At 31.9% G+C, this 14,461-nt stretch overlaps 1 protein-coding gene across 1 annotated transcript; it reads right to left on the reverse strand.

Moving 5' to 3' along the window:
- Positions 1-8,610: 8,610 nt before the first annotated feature.
- LOC111613106 lies at positions 8,611-13,312 on the reverse strand. The gene is made up of 4 exons (XM_023354426.1): positions 13,271-13,312; positions 13,033-13,138; positions 8,773-8,917; positions 8,611-8,704 (listed from the first exon to the last, which is right to left on the reverse strand). Exons 2-4 carry the CDS (start codon positions 13,118-13,120, stop codon positions 8,611-8,613), a joined length of 327 nt encoding a protein of 108 aa, XP_023210194.1. The 5' UTR covers positions 13,121-13,138; positions 13,271-13,312.
- Between the last annotated feature and the right edge of the window lie 1,149 nt (positions 13,313-14,461).

The following is a 14,461-nucleotide window of genomic DNA, read 5'->3' on the forward strand; positions in this document are numbered from 1 at the left end:
ATAATTAAAAATGTTTTCTCAAATGTTAGTAGTATCAGCACGGTCTGCAACAGTGCAATATAGGACGGAAGTGATATCTTCATTGGAGGCGTGGCTACTTCCAGTTTCAATCACATGACACTGCTACATATCACATGATATAGAATGGAAATTATATTATCATTGGAACCGGAAGTAGCCACGCTTGCAATAATAATATCTCTTCCGTTTTATGTTCCATTGTTCCAGGCTGTGTGGATACTCTTTACACTTATTTGCCAACTTTGAAATATTATTAAACCAAGTCCCGTGAAGATGTGTTATACAAGGACTATCTTATTTCAACATGCATCCGTTATCTTGCATTTATTTAAATCAATATTATCATTATATTTTGTTTTTGCACAGTATTTTTTAACTGTTCGTTCAATAATGTTATTTTTTTTATATACTATTTTTATCAATTTTGCATCGATTTTATCGGTTTTATAATCTTGATGTCAAGAAGTTATGTTTTAACGTGACAGCTGCTTCATGTTCTGCTACTATTTTCTCTACAAGGGCTGTGTTTCATCTATGTAACATTTCGTTTGAAGACCCACCAGTGGCCAAGCGGTCCGTTCGTTGAACACTGTGAAGATCTCGCGCCTCGCCAAGAAAAGCTGGCCAGGTGGAGTTTCCCGGATTTTTTCTACGTCTGTAACGCCTCAATAGGGTCCAGCTACCTTTTAAAAGACCACTCGAAAGGCATTATTCCCGTGTAGTAATTATCATAAATACATACAAATACTATTACAAGGCAATTTCATTGCACTTTAACACGGGCGCGATATAGACTAGATTAGGGGTCCCCAAAGTGGTCGGTATCGACCCCTTGGGGTCGATAAGAGTTCTCCAGGGGTCGATTAATACACGAGGGTCGAAAGGGGGTCGATTAATACCAAAGAGGATCAATTAAACTGCCTAGGAAAAAAATAGAATATTTCAATAAAAATTTGAAATAGGGATATGATCAACAACATTACTGACTACCCTAGTTATAGCTTGAGTTTTACCTTAGCCTACGCTGCTTTAAGCATATGCTACTGTGTTTTCACGCATCTAGCAACTGTACTATGTTACAAACATGTTATGAACGCTGGTATTTCATTATATACAGACATATGTTGCACAGTTACATTCTAGTAGGGTTGTCACTCTAAGTATTTTATATCTAAATGTAGATATTTTGTCGTTTACAGAGAAAATATCGTGATATATCGAAAATCATTAATATAGTACAGAAGCGTTTACAAGGAAAAAACGTTACAATTGTTCAAGCTCGAACAATCATAATGACCTTTCAAGTAAAAATGGAGCTATTTAAATCTTCACTCGCACGATCCGATTTTAAATATTTTTCAAACTTGCGAAGAAAATGAAAATATAATCTCTATATGAACCGGGGAGGAGACAAAAGAAAGAAAGAAAATGAAAAGATTTCTGAAAATGATTTGGAACCAGAGCCGGCCCTACCATAGGGCAAACGGAGCAGCCGCTCCAGGCGCTAAGTCCTTGGGGGCGCCTCAGTGGTAAAGAAAATTAAAGGGTATAAATTAAGGCTGGTATACACGGTAAGGAAATCCTTTGAGGATTAACCGTGATTTTTTTTTCTATCTATCCATTTTTAAATAAAAATAATTATTTATACGTTGGGAGATATTTTAATAAGTTTTGTAAATTACTATGTTCGATCCAGCCAGTTATATCCGAGTTTTTTTCGTCTGTTAAGCACATCCTTTGAGGATTTCCTTACCGTGTATACCAGCCTTTAGGGGCAACCAAGGGGGGCGCCATAATAGGATCCCGCTCCATCCTAAAACTTGCCTCGGGCCGGCACTGCTTAAGGAAATGTTATGTTCAATTGGTATATGCAAAACAATTAATAAGGTAAAGGATATTGTATTATTGGAGATAACACTTCTGTAATAATACTGTTTTGTTTGTTATGGGCGAAACAACGGATGATACAAAACAGTTGGTATTGAATATTTTAGTGACTCTTCTAATAGGATAACCGGAGGATTCAATGCTCTTAAAGATAGACAAGCTGAAAAAGTATGATGCTGTTCATGCAATGCAGGAATTTAATCTTTGTAAAAGTTTTTTAAAACCAATGTGTGCACGCAGGTGTGACCGGATTGAATTAAATACCAAATGTATGGACTNGTCCTCCAGGATTAAAATCGTGACCCCGGATTAAAACCGTAACCCAGGATAAAACCCGTGCACCAAAATCCCGAAGTAACACTGTGACAGAAGTAACACCGTGTCTCTTTAAGAATCTCAATCCCACTTCCGTGCTTCCACGCCTCCGAGTTCCAGTTAACGGACAAGAACTAGTGGAAAGACCATTTCAGAGGAGTCCATAGTGTCCTCATACTACAGATCTGCGACCTAGGAAAAAGAAAGGTATTTATCAACCCGCGATCCGGTTGTAAACTCTCTCTCTCGAACGGAATAGTATAATTAAGTCCGCTAATATGCCCGATATCTCTGTATTTTCTTTGTTTATTATTAAAATTGTTAGTTGTTAGAACATATGGAGTCCGAGTAAGTTACTTCCTCGTCTCTCTCCTCACCTCTACTCCGAATCCAAGCGCTCACACGCTACCGCTCGCGAATCTCGTGACATAAAGTCGCGATTTCCGAGTCCCCTAGAGACTCGGTGGTGTCATCCTGACAGGGCGCCAAAGAGGTGCCGACCCTACGGTCACATAAGCATAAAATATTTTTGAACATTTTCAAAAATATTTAGGCTAACTCCTGAAAAAATATACAACATTTTACAATTTTTTTTAAAATAAATATATAATTGGACTACTTTTAATGATGTTTTATGTAAACAACCGTTCAAATTAGATATGTACAAGAAACCCGAGAATTATTCGTTTTCGAATTTGTTTTACATGGGTCTTTTGTTCAACTTGACACGACAGTTATCATATGGATTTTATTAACATTTTGAAACATTCTATATTCATAAACTATAGACACAAAATAAAAATTTTTTAAACATTATTTATATTCTAAATAGTGACTCACATCAGTTTCAGTAACGTTTATTGAATATTTGATGAATAATTTTACTTCACATTACATAGTATGAATGTTATCTTTAAGATAAGAGAATTAAGTTCATATAAGATATTACCATAGCATCTTCTGTTTGGTCATTAACATGTATTTTAGGTTTATTTTTCAAATATAATATCTACGAAATCGTTATGCTCTGAATAGTTTATACAGTTCATTTTCTCACATTCTAATTCTCCAAAACAGCAATCCGGAAATTTTCCTGTTGTGAGTTTATAGAAGCAACCATACTTAAGACCTCTATTCCTCCATACTTTCCTGCATCTGTTTTAATCGAACATACATCGTTATTTAAAAACTCATAAAAAGTAATATTTAACTGATTTTCTTACCCCACTACATTGACAAGAGCAAGTTTTTTATCACGTTCGCCATCGATTCTTGGTGATTTTCCCAAGCAAGTCCATTCTTCACACTTTTGTTTACTTATATATTTTTCTCCACGTTTAAACAATTTCCCATTAACCTCACATTTTCCTATTTAAATTTGAAAAAAATTAAATTAAATTTTTAAATAAACTAACTTAATTATTAATTTTTCATATGGCCAACATGAATAGCAAATTCTGAAAGCCATTCAATAAGCAATTGAAAGAATAATGTGCTTAAATAAAGTTGAACACGCAAGATTTTATGACCATGAGATCCTAGGAATAAGAAACGTGGTTAAAATCTATTGATGATAGTAATAAGAAATAGACTTGCCATGTGGCAAGAATGAACAATAGAGTGGCATTGAAAGTAACTGTAAGTTAAACATTCTCTATATTAAATATTACTTTAAGATTATTTAAAAGCCCTGTCAACATTAAAAATCAATATTGGATCTAGCTTACAAGTATCTTTTTATGTTTTAATATCTTATAATTTCATTAAATTCATCTGTTTCATTATTTAAAAGTACAGGGTGTCCCAAATTAGACTTGACATTTCATAACTGTATGTTAAACATTATGTATATTAAATATTAATTTAAGATTATTTAAAAGCCCTGTCAACATTAAAAATCAATATTGGATCTAGCTTACAAGTATTATTTTATGTTTTCATATCTTATAATTTCATTAAATTCATCTGTTTTGTTATTTAAAAGTACAGAGTGTCCCAAATTAGACTTGACATTTCCCAACTGGCTACAGCCAAAACTATTTATCAGAAAGTCATTAAAGTTTTGGAATGCAATTAAAGAATGAAAATAAAATGATGGAAATTTTTTCTAGAAAAAACATCCACTAGAAAGCGCTTTCTAAACTAAAATAGTGGCAAATTGGCCTGCTAGATTTTCAGACTACAATCCTTGCGATTTTTGGCTCTGGGGTCCTCAGATGCTAGCAGACAATGGTGGTCATCATGATTTTAACACGGTTTGTTCACGTTAGACAGATAACTTGTGTGACCCATTCTTATATTCTGTACAAAGCCGTAAAACGCCCTGTAGTGGTAGTTATTAGAACTAATTTATTTTACTCTAGAAAAAATTCCCATCACCTCATTATGGCATTCTCAAACTTTCATGATTTTCTGATGAACAGTTTTTGCTGTAGTCAGCTGGGAAATGTCAAGTTTAATTTGGGCCATTACATTATACACTTTGTATATATATACATTATATATACAAAGTGTTTAAAAATGGATGCCATCATTTATGTTATTGTAATTATGTTAATTATTATCTGAGAAGTATGTGATGTGTTTTACATCAGTCGATAGAGTAACTGTACGAGTTTTAACTCTCATCTACTGTACACTATTTCTAGGAAACGACGTAAAAGAAAATGGAGAGAAGGCGTTTTGTATTCTGCAATTTACAAAGTTAACATTACTCATCATTGCACAACGTGGATAATATTCATGAACTGAAGAATTGTGGTTGTTGTGAGAGGAGTGACAACGGATATATTATAGCGATTGGTGGAAGAATTTGAGTATTGCTGGGATGTGTGCCTTGTGACACATTGAGAAATTGTAATAAAAAAAATGTCAAACATGGACAGTTTTCTAATGTTTTAATGGACATTACAACGTTCTCAGAGAATAAGTGACATAATTACAATAATTTAAAATGGTATCATTGTTTTGGAAAACTTTAAAATTGAAATGTAATACAGTCGACGCCCCTATAACACGGGTTCCTATAGTGCGGATTCCTATATCACGGCGAAAAAGTTGCGACAGTATTCGTACAAACATGCTAAAAAAACTCCTATAATTCGGTAAAACGTCATCGCTGACTCGTTCGCAACAGGATTGCACAAACCGTTGAGTTTAAACGAGCAGCGTACCTACCAAAAATCATTTATTACTTAACGTCCATAAAAATTATATTTATATTAATGATGTCTCTAAAGTTCAGCGAATTTTTCGCAAAAAAAAATAATTTATCAGAAAGCACGCGTTCGCCATTCGATGACAATCTCCATGACGAAAACAAGCTTAAGCAACGGCGTAGTCGAACGGTGCACGCTCGGTAAGTAATTCTACAATTTTTTGTTTACAGCATAGTTTATTTGGATTATTCCCAAAAAATTATAGGTATTTTGGAAATATTGAGTCTAATTAGTCTAGAATCGATTAATTTTATAGAAGAAAACCTTTCAAACAGCCGTAGTACGTAAACTGCACATGTGCCGGGCTGTGATTGGCTAGATTCCTAAAAGCTGGATTCATAAGAACAGGAACGTATCTATCTTGTTATAGGGGGTCGACTGTATTTAAAATTAGTAAAATATAATAAAACTAATCACGGAATGAATAGTATTAAGAAACATTGTAATTTACTTTATGAAACTTGCTCCATTTAAAATATGATCGTGTCTAATCAAAATGTCACTGTATAGCCTATACAATGTGTATATTTTTTATTTTTCTCAAAATTATTTGACTTTTAGACTCTGTTTTCTGTTTTCATTCAACTATAACAGGAGATTAAAACTACATTTAAAAAATAGTTGTTTAAACTCAAAATATCTGAGTTAAAACGATTTTTATTTTTTAAGGAGAGTATGGTATAGACGTACTGTGTTTTCTAAACATGTGATTGAAAATAACTGTCATCCACACGATTAGACGCCCTTTCAGATATAACAGTATATATGTATTCGACTTTATACTTGGTGCTTCCATAATGAAAATCTTATCCATACTCTCTAAAAATATATTTTAAACAATTTGCAAGTAGTTATTACGTCTCAAACAAAACATCGAGCGGAGATTAGTATTTTCAGTTTATTACTTTTCACGCTGTTATATGTAGGCCTAACAAAGGAAAAGTATGGTAGTCGGTCAAAAATGACCTTTCAAAATTTTTATATTTTTTGGACTCCGAACAAGTTTAAACGTCGAAAAATGGAAAAATAATTCGACGGCTTCTTTTCTGTATTTATATGTTTTGCACGATTATGTTTACCCTCTTTCAAGCTGTGCTTTTTTGTCGAAAATCTCTTAAATTTTGCAAGATGGTTTGTATATTCGGGGAGGGGATATAATAACAGATGGCAACAGTTTTAAATATTGCAAGGAAAGTTAGGCAACTCTTGCTGGATTTTTTAAGAATTGATCCGGGAATGTTTCGTTAAATAACATGACCATGCAACATTATTTCCGATGAAATATATATTTAATTTGTTTAAATGAAGATTGCACGATTAGAGAATTTATTTCAAACACAAATTTTTTATTTTATATTTAATAAATTTAATGTTTTAAATTATAACAAACATTTAAAATTAATTGAAACTTACCGTCAACTTTAGGAACTCTGATTGTAGCTTTGTAAGCATTAACTTCGAACACAACACACGTTAAAGAAATTAAAAAGATGTAAATCATTCCTGCTGTCCTTTTCTCCTAAGATAACAATAAAAATATTCTATAGCCTATAGTATTTATTTCGTTATATAGAAATTACTATATTTTTCACATAGGAAAGTTAATTAACTTACTAGGTTATTCTAGATATTTTAACTTGATATATCTTACTTGTTAGATGCTGAGGAATTATGAAGCGATTCCTGCAACTTGCCTACATTTTATAGACTAATAAAATGAGCCAAATTATCTAATCTACATGTGTTCTTTCACTGCGCAGATGCAATACGAACAGAATGTTCCGCCATATTCGGATAGAGTTTCAATTTGCATCTACAATTCAAACTTCGATTCTCATACACGTAATTTTTAATTCATATCGTTCAATTCATCGTGATAAAGTATAGAACTATTAATTCCTTACATAATAGTAAATGACATTTTTATGGTTCAGTTGGTTCCTGTTAAACAGCCACAAAAGTGGGCTCTTTTATTACCCATGAGCTGAATGTTATAAATTAAGATCACATTACTGAAAATTCATTATAATAATAATATATATCACGAAGAAATGTCAAGTAATAATTATCATTTCGTACAGTCATTACAAAAATCTATTATCAGTCGNCCTCCTCACGGGATTTTCTCTATAAAACTTCTTACAATAGTATTCTTTAATTGTTCGTTCAATGATGTTATTTTTCGTGTATACTATTTTTATCAATCTTGCAGTCAGTTTTATTGTTTTTATAATATTGATGTGAAAAAGTTATTTGTTTTAATGTGACGGCTGCTTCGTGTTCTGCTACTATTTTCTGCAGGAGGAGTTGTGTTTCATCGATGTAACATTTCGTTTGAAGACCTAGCAATGGCCAAGAGGTCCCGTTCCCTGAACACAGGAGAGTTCTCGTGCCTCGACAAGAAGAGCTGGCCAGGTTTAGTTTCCCGGGTTTTCGCTACGTCTGTAACGCCTGAATATGGGCCAGCTGCGTTAAAAAAGACCACTCGAAAAGCATTATAATCATAAAAAATGCATACAAATACTATTACATGACAATTTCATCAAACTTCTCCACGGGATGATATAGCCTAGAAGCTGAAGTCCAACTAGCTGATACAAGAAAAGGCATTTTGTTTAAATGCCGGGGCTGCAGAGCCTAGAACCTCAAGACCTACCAAATCGAAGTAAGCATAGAATATTTTTGAACATTTTCAAAAATATTTAGACTAACTTCTCAAACAATTTAGAGTATTTTACAATTTTTTTATTTCAAATAAATGTATAATTAAACTATTTTTAATGATGTTTGATGTAAACAACCGTTAAAAGTACACATGTACAAGAAACCCGAGAATTATTCGTTCTCGAATTTCTTTTACATGGGACTTTTGTTCATATTGACACATGACAGTTATCACATGGATTTTATTAACATTTTAAAACATTCTGTATCCATAAACTATGGACACAAAATTAAATTTTATTAAGAATAATTATATTCTACACAGTAACTCACATCAGTTTCAGTAACGTTTATTGAATATTTGATGAATAAATTTAATCTTTAAGATATTAGAATTAAGTTTATATAAGAAAGTACCACAGTATCTTCTGTTTGGTCGTTAACATGTATTTTAGATATATTTATTTGAAATCGGATATATCGTTATACCCTTCTTGCTTACATTCTAATTCTCCAAAACAGCAATCCGGATATTTCCTGTTGTTATTTTATAGCTGCATTCAGTACCATTACCGTACGACATCGTTGCTGTCCCGCATCTGTTCCAACATAATATACATCGTTGTTTAAAAGCTTATAAAAAGTAATATTTAACTGATTTACTTACCCTGATACATCGACGAGAGCATGTTCCTTATCGACTTTTCCCTTTCTTCTCGGTGATTTTTTCAAGCAAGTCCATACTTCACACTTTTGTTCATTCATATATTCTTCTCTAGGTTTAAACAATTTCCCATTAATCTCGCATTTTCCTATTTAAATTTTAAAAGAAATAAATTAAATTTTTATAAAAATCAACTTTCTTATTACTGTTTTTTATGGCCAACATAAAGAGCGAATTCTGAAAGCCATTCAATAAGCAATTGAAAGAATAATTGTGCTTAAGTAAAGTTGAACACAAGACATCTTATGACTATGAGATCTTAGGGAACGTGGTAAAAAATCTATTGATGATACAAGAAATGGAATTGCCATGTGGCAAAAATGAACAATAGAGTGACATTGAAAGTAACTGTGTGTTAAATACAGTTACTTTAAATGTCACTCTATTGTTCATTCTTGCCACATGGCGATTCCATTTCTTCTATCATCAATAGATTTATGTATATTGATATTGTATATTATGTATTTGCAACATTATGTATATTAAATATTAATTTAAGATTATTTAAAAGCCCTGTCAACATTAAAATTCAATATTGGATCTAGCTTACAAGTATCATTTTATGTTTTCATATCTTATAATTTCATTAAAAAGTACAAAATGTCCCAAATTAGACTTGACATTTCCCAACTGGCTACAGCCAAAACTATTTATCAGAAAGTCATGAAAGTTTTGGAATGCAATAAAAGAATGAGAATAAAATGATGGAAATTTTTTCTACAGAAAACAACCACTAGAAAGCGCTTTTTAAACTAAAATAGTGGCAAATTGACCTGCAAGATTTTCAGACTTCAATCCTTGCGATTTTTGGCTCTGGGGTCCTCAGATGTTAGCAGACAATGGTGGTCATCATGATTTTAACACGGTTTGTTCAGGTTAGACAGATAACTTGTGTGGCTCATTCTTATATTCTGTACAAAGCCGTACAACGCCCTGTAGTGGTAGTTATTAGAACTCATTTATTTTACTCTAGAAAAAATTCCCATCATTTCATTATGGTATTCTCAAACTTTCATGATTTTCTGATGAACAGTTTTGCTGTAGTCAGCTGGGAAATATCAAGTTTAATTTGGGCCATTACATTTTACACTTTGTGTATACATTATATATACAAAGTGTTTCAAAATGGATGCCATCATTTATATTACTGTAATTATGTCAATTATTATCTGAGAAGTATTCGATATATTTTACATCAATCAATAGAGTAACTGTGCGAGTTTTAACTCTCATCTACTGTACACTATTTCTAGGAAACGACGTAAAAGAAAATGGAGAGAAGGCGTTTTGTATTCTGCAATTCACAAAGTTAACATCACTCATCATTGCACAACGTGGATAATATTCATGAACTGAAGAATTGTGGTTATTGTGAGAGAAGTGACAACGGATATGTTATAGCGATTGGGGGAAGAATTTGAGTATTGCTGGGATGTGTGCCTTGTGACACATTGAGAAATTGTAATAAAAAAAATGTCAAACGTGGACAGTTTTCTAATGTTTTAATGGACATTACAACGTTCTCAGAGAATAAGTAACATAATTACAAGAATTTAAAATGGTATCATTGTTTTGGAAAACTCCTAAAATTGAAATGTAATACAGTCGACTCCCCCATAACACGGGTTCCTATAGTTCGGATTCCTATATCACGGCGAAAAAGTTGCGACAGTATTCGTACAAACATGCTAAAAAAACTCCTATAATTCGATAAAACGTCATCGCTGACTCGTTCGCAACAGGATTGCACAAACCGTTGAGTTTAAACGAGCAGCGTACCTACCAAAAATCATTTATTACTTAACGTCCATAAAAATTATATTTATATTAATGATGTCTCTAAAGTTCAGCGAATTTTTCGCAAAAAAAAATAATTTATCAGAAAGCACGCGATCGCCATTCGATGACAATGTCCACGAGGAAAACAAGCTTAAGCAACGGCGTAGTCGAACGGTGCACACTCGGTAAGTAATCCTACAGCTTTTTGTTTACAGCATAGTTTATTTGGATTATTCCCAAAAAAACTATACGTGTTATGGAAATGTTGAGTCGAATTAGTTTAGAATCGATTAATTTTATGGAAGAAGACCTTTCAAACAGCCGTAGTCCGTAAACTGCCCACGTGCCGAACTGCGATTGGCTTGACTCCTAGAAGCTGGATTCATAAAAACAGGAACGTATCTACCGTGTTATTGATGGGTCGACTGTATGTAAAATTAGTAAAACATAATAAAACTGATCACGGAATGAATAGTATTAAGAAACATAGTAATTTACTTTATGAAACTTGCTCCATTTAAAATATGATCGTGTCTAATCAAAATGTCACTGTATATACAATGTGTATATTTTCTATTCTTTTCAAAATTAGTTGACTTTATTAGGCTCTGTTTTCTGTTTTCATTCAACTATAACAGGAGATTAAAACTACATTTAAAAAATACTTGTTTAAACTCAAAATGTCTGTGTAAAAATGATTTTTATTTTTTAAGTATGGTATGGTATACACGTACTGTGGTTTCTAAACATATGAATAAAAATAACTGTCACCCACACGATCAGACGAAAAATGCAAAAAGAATTCGACGGTTTTTTCTGTATTTATGTGTTTTGCACGATTATATTTACCTTCTTTGAAGCTGTGCTTTTTTGTCCAAAACCTCTGAACTTTTGCAAGATGGTTTGTATATTGGGGGAGGGGGTATCATAACAGATGGCATCACACGCAGTTTTAAATGTTGCAAGGAAAGTTAGGCAAGTCGTTGCTNAACGTCCATAAAAATTATATTTATATTAATGATGTCTCTAAAGTTCAGCGAATTTTTCGCAAAAAAAAATAATTTATCAGAAAGCACGCGTTCGCCATTCGATGACAATCTCCATGACGAAAACAAGCTTAAGCAACGGCGTAGTCGAACGGTGCACGCTCGGTAAGTAATTCTACAATTTTTTGTTTACAGCATAGTTTATTTGGATTATTCCCAAAAAATTATAGGTATTTTGGAAATATTGAGTCTAATTAGTCTAGAATCGATTAATTTTATAGAAGAAAACCTTTCAAACAGCCGTAGTACGTAAACTGCACATGTGCCGGGCTGTGATTGGCTAGATTCCTAAAAGCTGGATTCATAAGAACAGGAACGTATCTATCTTGTTATAGGGGGTCGACTGTATTTAAAATTAGTAAAATATAATAAAACTAATCACGGAATGAATAGTATTAAGAAACATTGTAATTTACTTTATGAAACTTGCTCCATTTAAAATATGATCGTGTCTAATCAAAATGTCACTGTATAGCCTATACAATGTGTATATTTTTTATTTTTCTCAAAATTATTTGACTTTTAGACTCTGTTTTCTGTTTTCATTCAACTATAACAGGAGATTAAAACTACATTTAAAAAATAGTTGTTTAAACTCAAAATATCTGAGTTAAAACGATTTTTATTTTTTAAGGAGAGTATGGTATAGACGTACTGTGTTTTCTAAACATGTGATTGAAAATAACTGTCATCCACACGATTAGACGCCCTTTCAGATATAACAGTATATATGTATTCGACTTTATACTTGGTGCTTCCATAATGAAAATCTTATCCATACTCTCTAAAAATATATTTTAAACAATTTGCAAGTAGTTATTACGTCTCAAACAAAACATCGAGCGGAGATTAGTATTTTCAGTTTATTACTTTTCACGCTGTTATATGTAGGCCTAACAAAGGAAAAGTATGGTAGTCGGTCAAAAATGACCTTTCAAAATTTTTATATTTTTTGGACTCCGAACAAGTTTAAACGTCGAAAAATGGAAAAATAATTCGACGGCTTCTTTTCTGTATTTATATGTTTTGCACGATTATGTTTACCCTCTTTCAAGCTGTGCTTTTTTGTCGAAAATCTCTTAAATTTTGCAAGATGGTTTGTATATTCGGGGAGGGGATATAATAACAGATGGCAACAGTTTTAAATATTGCAAGGAAAGTTAGGCAACTCTTGCTGGATTTTTTAAGAATTGATCCGGGAATGTTTCGTTAAATAACATGACCATGCAACATTATTTCCGATGAAATATATATTTAATTTGTTTAAATGAAGATTGCACGATTAGAGAATTTATTTCAAACACAAATTTTTTATTTTATATTTAATAAATTTAATGTTTTAAATTATAACAAACATCTAAAATTAATTTCAACTTACCGTCAACTTTAGGAACTCTGATTGTAGCTTTGTAAGCATTAACTTCGAACACAACACACATCAAAGAAATTAAAAAGATGTAAATCATTCCTGCTGTCCTTTTCTCCTAAGATGACAATAAAAATATTCTATAGCCTATAGTATTTATTTCGTTATATAGAAATTACTATATTTTTCACATAGGAAAGTTAATTAACTTACTAGGTTATTCTAGATATTTTAACTTGATATATCTTACCTGTTAGATGCTGAGGAATTATGAAGCGATTCCTGCAACTTGCCTACATTTTATACACTAATAATGAGCCAAATTATCTAATATACATGTGTTCTTTCACTGCGCAGATGCAATACGAACAGAATGTTCCGCCATATTCGGATGAGAGTTTGAATTTGCATCTACGATTCAAACTTTGCTTCTCATACACGTAATTTTTAATTCACATCGTTCAATACATCATGATAAAATATAAAACTATTAATTCATTACATAACAGTAGATGACATTTCTATGGTTTAGTTGGTTCCTGTTAAAGAGCCACAAAAGTGGGCTCTTTTATTACTCATGAGCTGAATGTTATAAATTAAGATCACGTTGCTGGAAATCCATTATAATAATAATATATATCACGAAGAAATGTCAAGTAATAATTATCATTTCGTACAGTCATTACAAAAATCTATTATCAGTCGTAAAAGTATAAGTCGTAAAGAGGGATTCTAACTGCTTACATTATTGTGTAAATATATATATTTTTTAAATTATATAAATTCTCAGTTTATGTAANTTTTAATAACAATTTCGATTGTCTAAATCATAAGTAAATTAATAACGATTATTATTCGTATATACAAAAATGTAAGAGAAAATATTTCCAGATAAATTTTCGACTGTTTTGTTATGCATTATTATCTGCATTCTTATTAACATCTGAAATTATTTTACAAAGCTATAAAGTTTTATTCTACATCTGGGTAATGGTTTAATTATATTTCCTTTAGTAATCATAAAATGAAGAAAATTACTCAGAAAATTCCATCATTTCAATTTTATAAGTTTGTAAATGATGATAAAACTCTTTTAAATAAATAAAATGACGTCCTTCTTTCGAATCAGTATTTGTTCCTAAATGCAATTCCGTACGATCTCGGTAATTCGGCATATTCGGAATCGAAACACTATCGGATTCAATAAGACGTTTGCCAGATTATTGAAAGTAAAGTGAATTTAATGAAAAGGAAACATTTGTTTATTTGCATAATAGTTCTATAAACTGTATTAATCAAAAACATATATACCAGGATAAGTCAATTTGAATCACCCTGTATATGTTTTTGTTCCTTAGCATGAAAGTTGCTGATTGTTGGCGAAAGTAGGAAAAATCCTTTATGGACGGAAACATCATTAAAACGTGTATGATGGCCTTGT

The sequence above is a fragment of the Centruroides sculpturatus genome, unplaced genomic scaffold, assembly GCF_000671375.1.
Source record: "Centruroides sculpturatus isolate CEXI.00-Female unplaced genomic scaffold, Cexi_2.0 scaffold1786, whole genome shotgun sequence".
Taxonomy (NCBI): Eukaryota; Metazoa; Arthropoda; class Arachnida; order Scorpiones; family Buthidae; genus Centruroides; species Centruroides sculpturatus.

Coding starts and splice junctions, on each gene's coding strand:
- LOC111613106 (XM_023354426.1), bottom strand. CDS start 13,120: ATGATTTACATCTTTTTAATTTCTTTGATGTGTGTTGTGTTCGAAGTT. Junction 8,918..13,032: donor CAGAGTTCCTAAAGTTGACG/GTAAGTTGAAAT, acceptor AAATTTAAATAG/GAAAATGCGAGATTAATGGG. Junction 8,705..8,772: donor GCTCTCGTCGATGTATCAGG/GTAAGTAAATCA, acceptor ATGTTGGAACAG/ATGCGGGACAGCAACGATGT.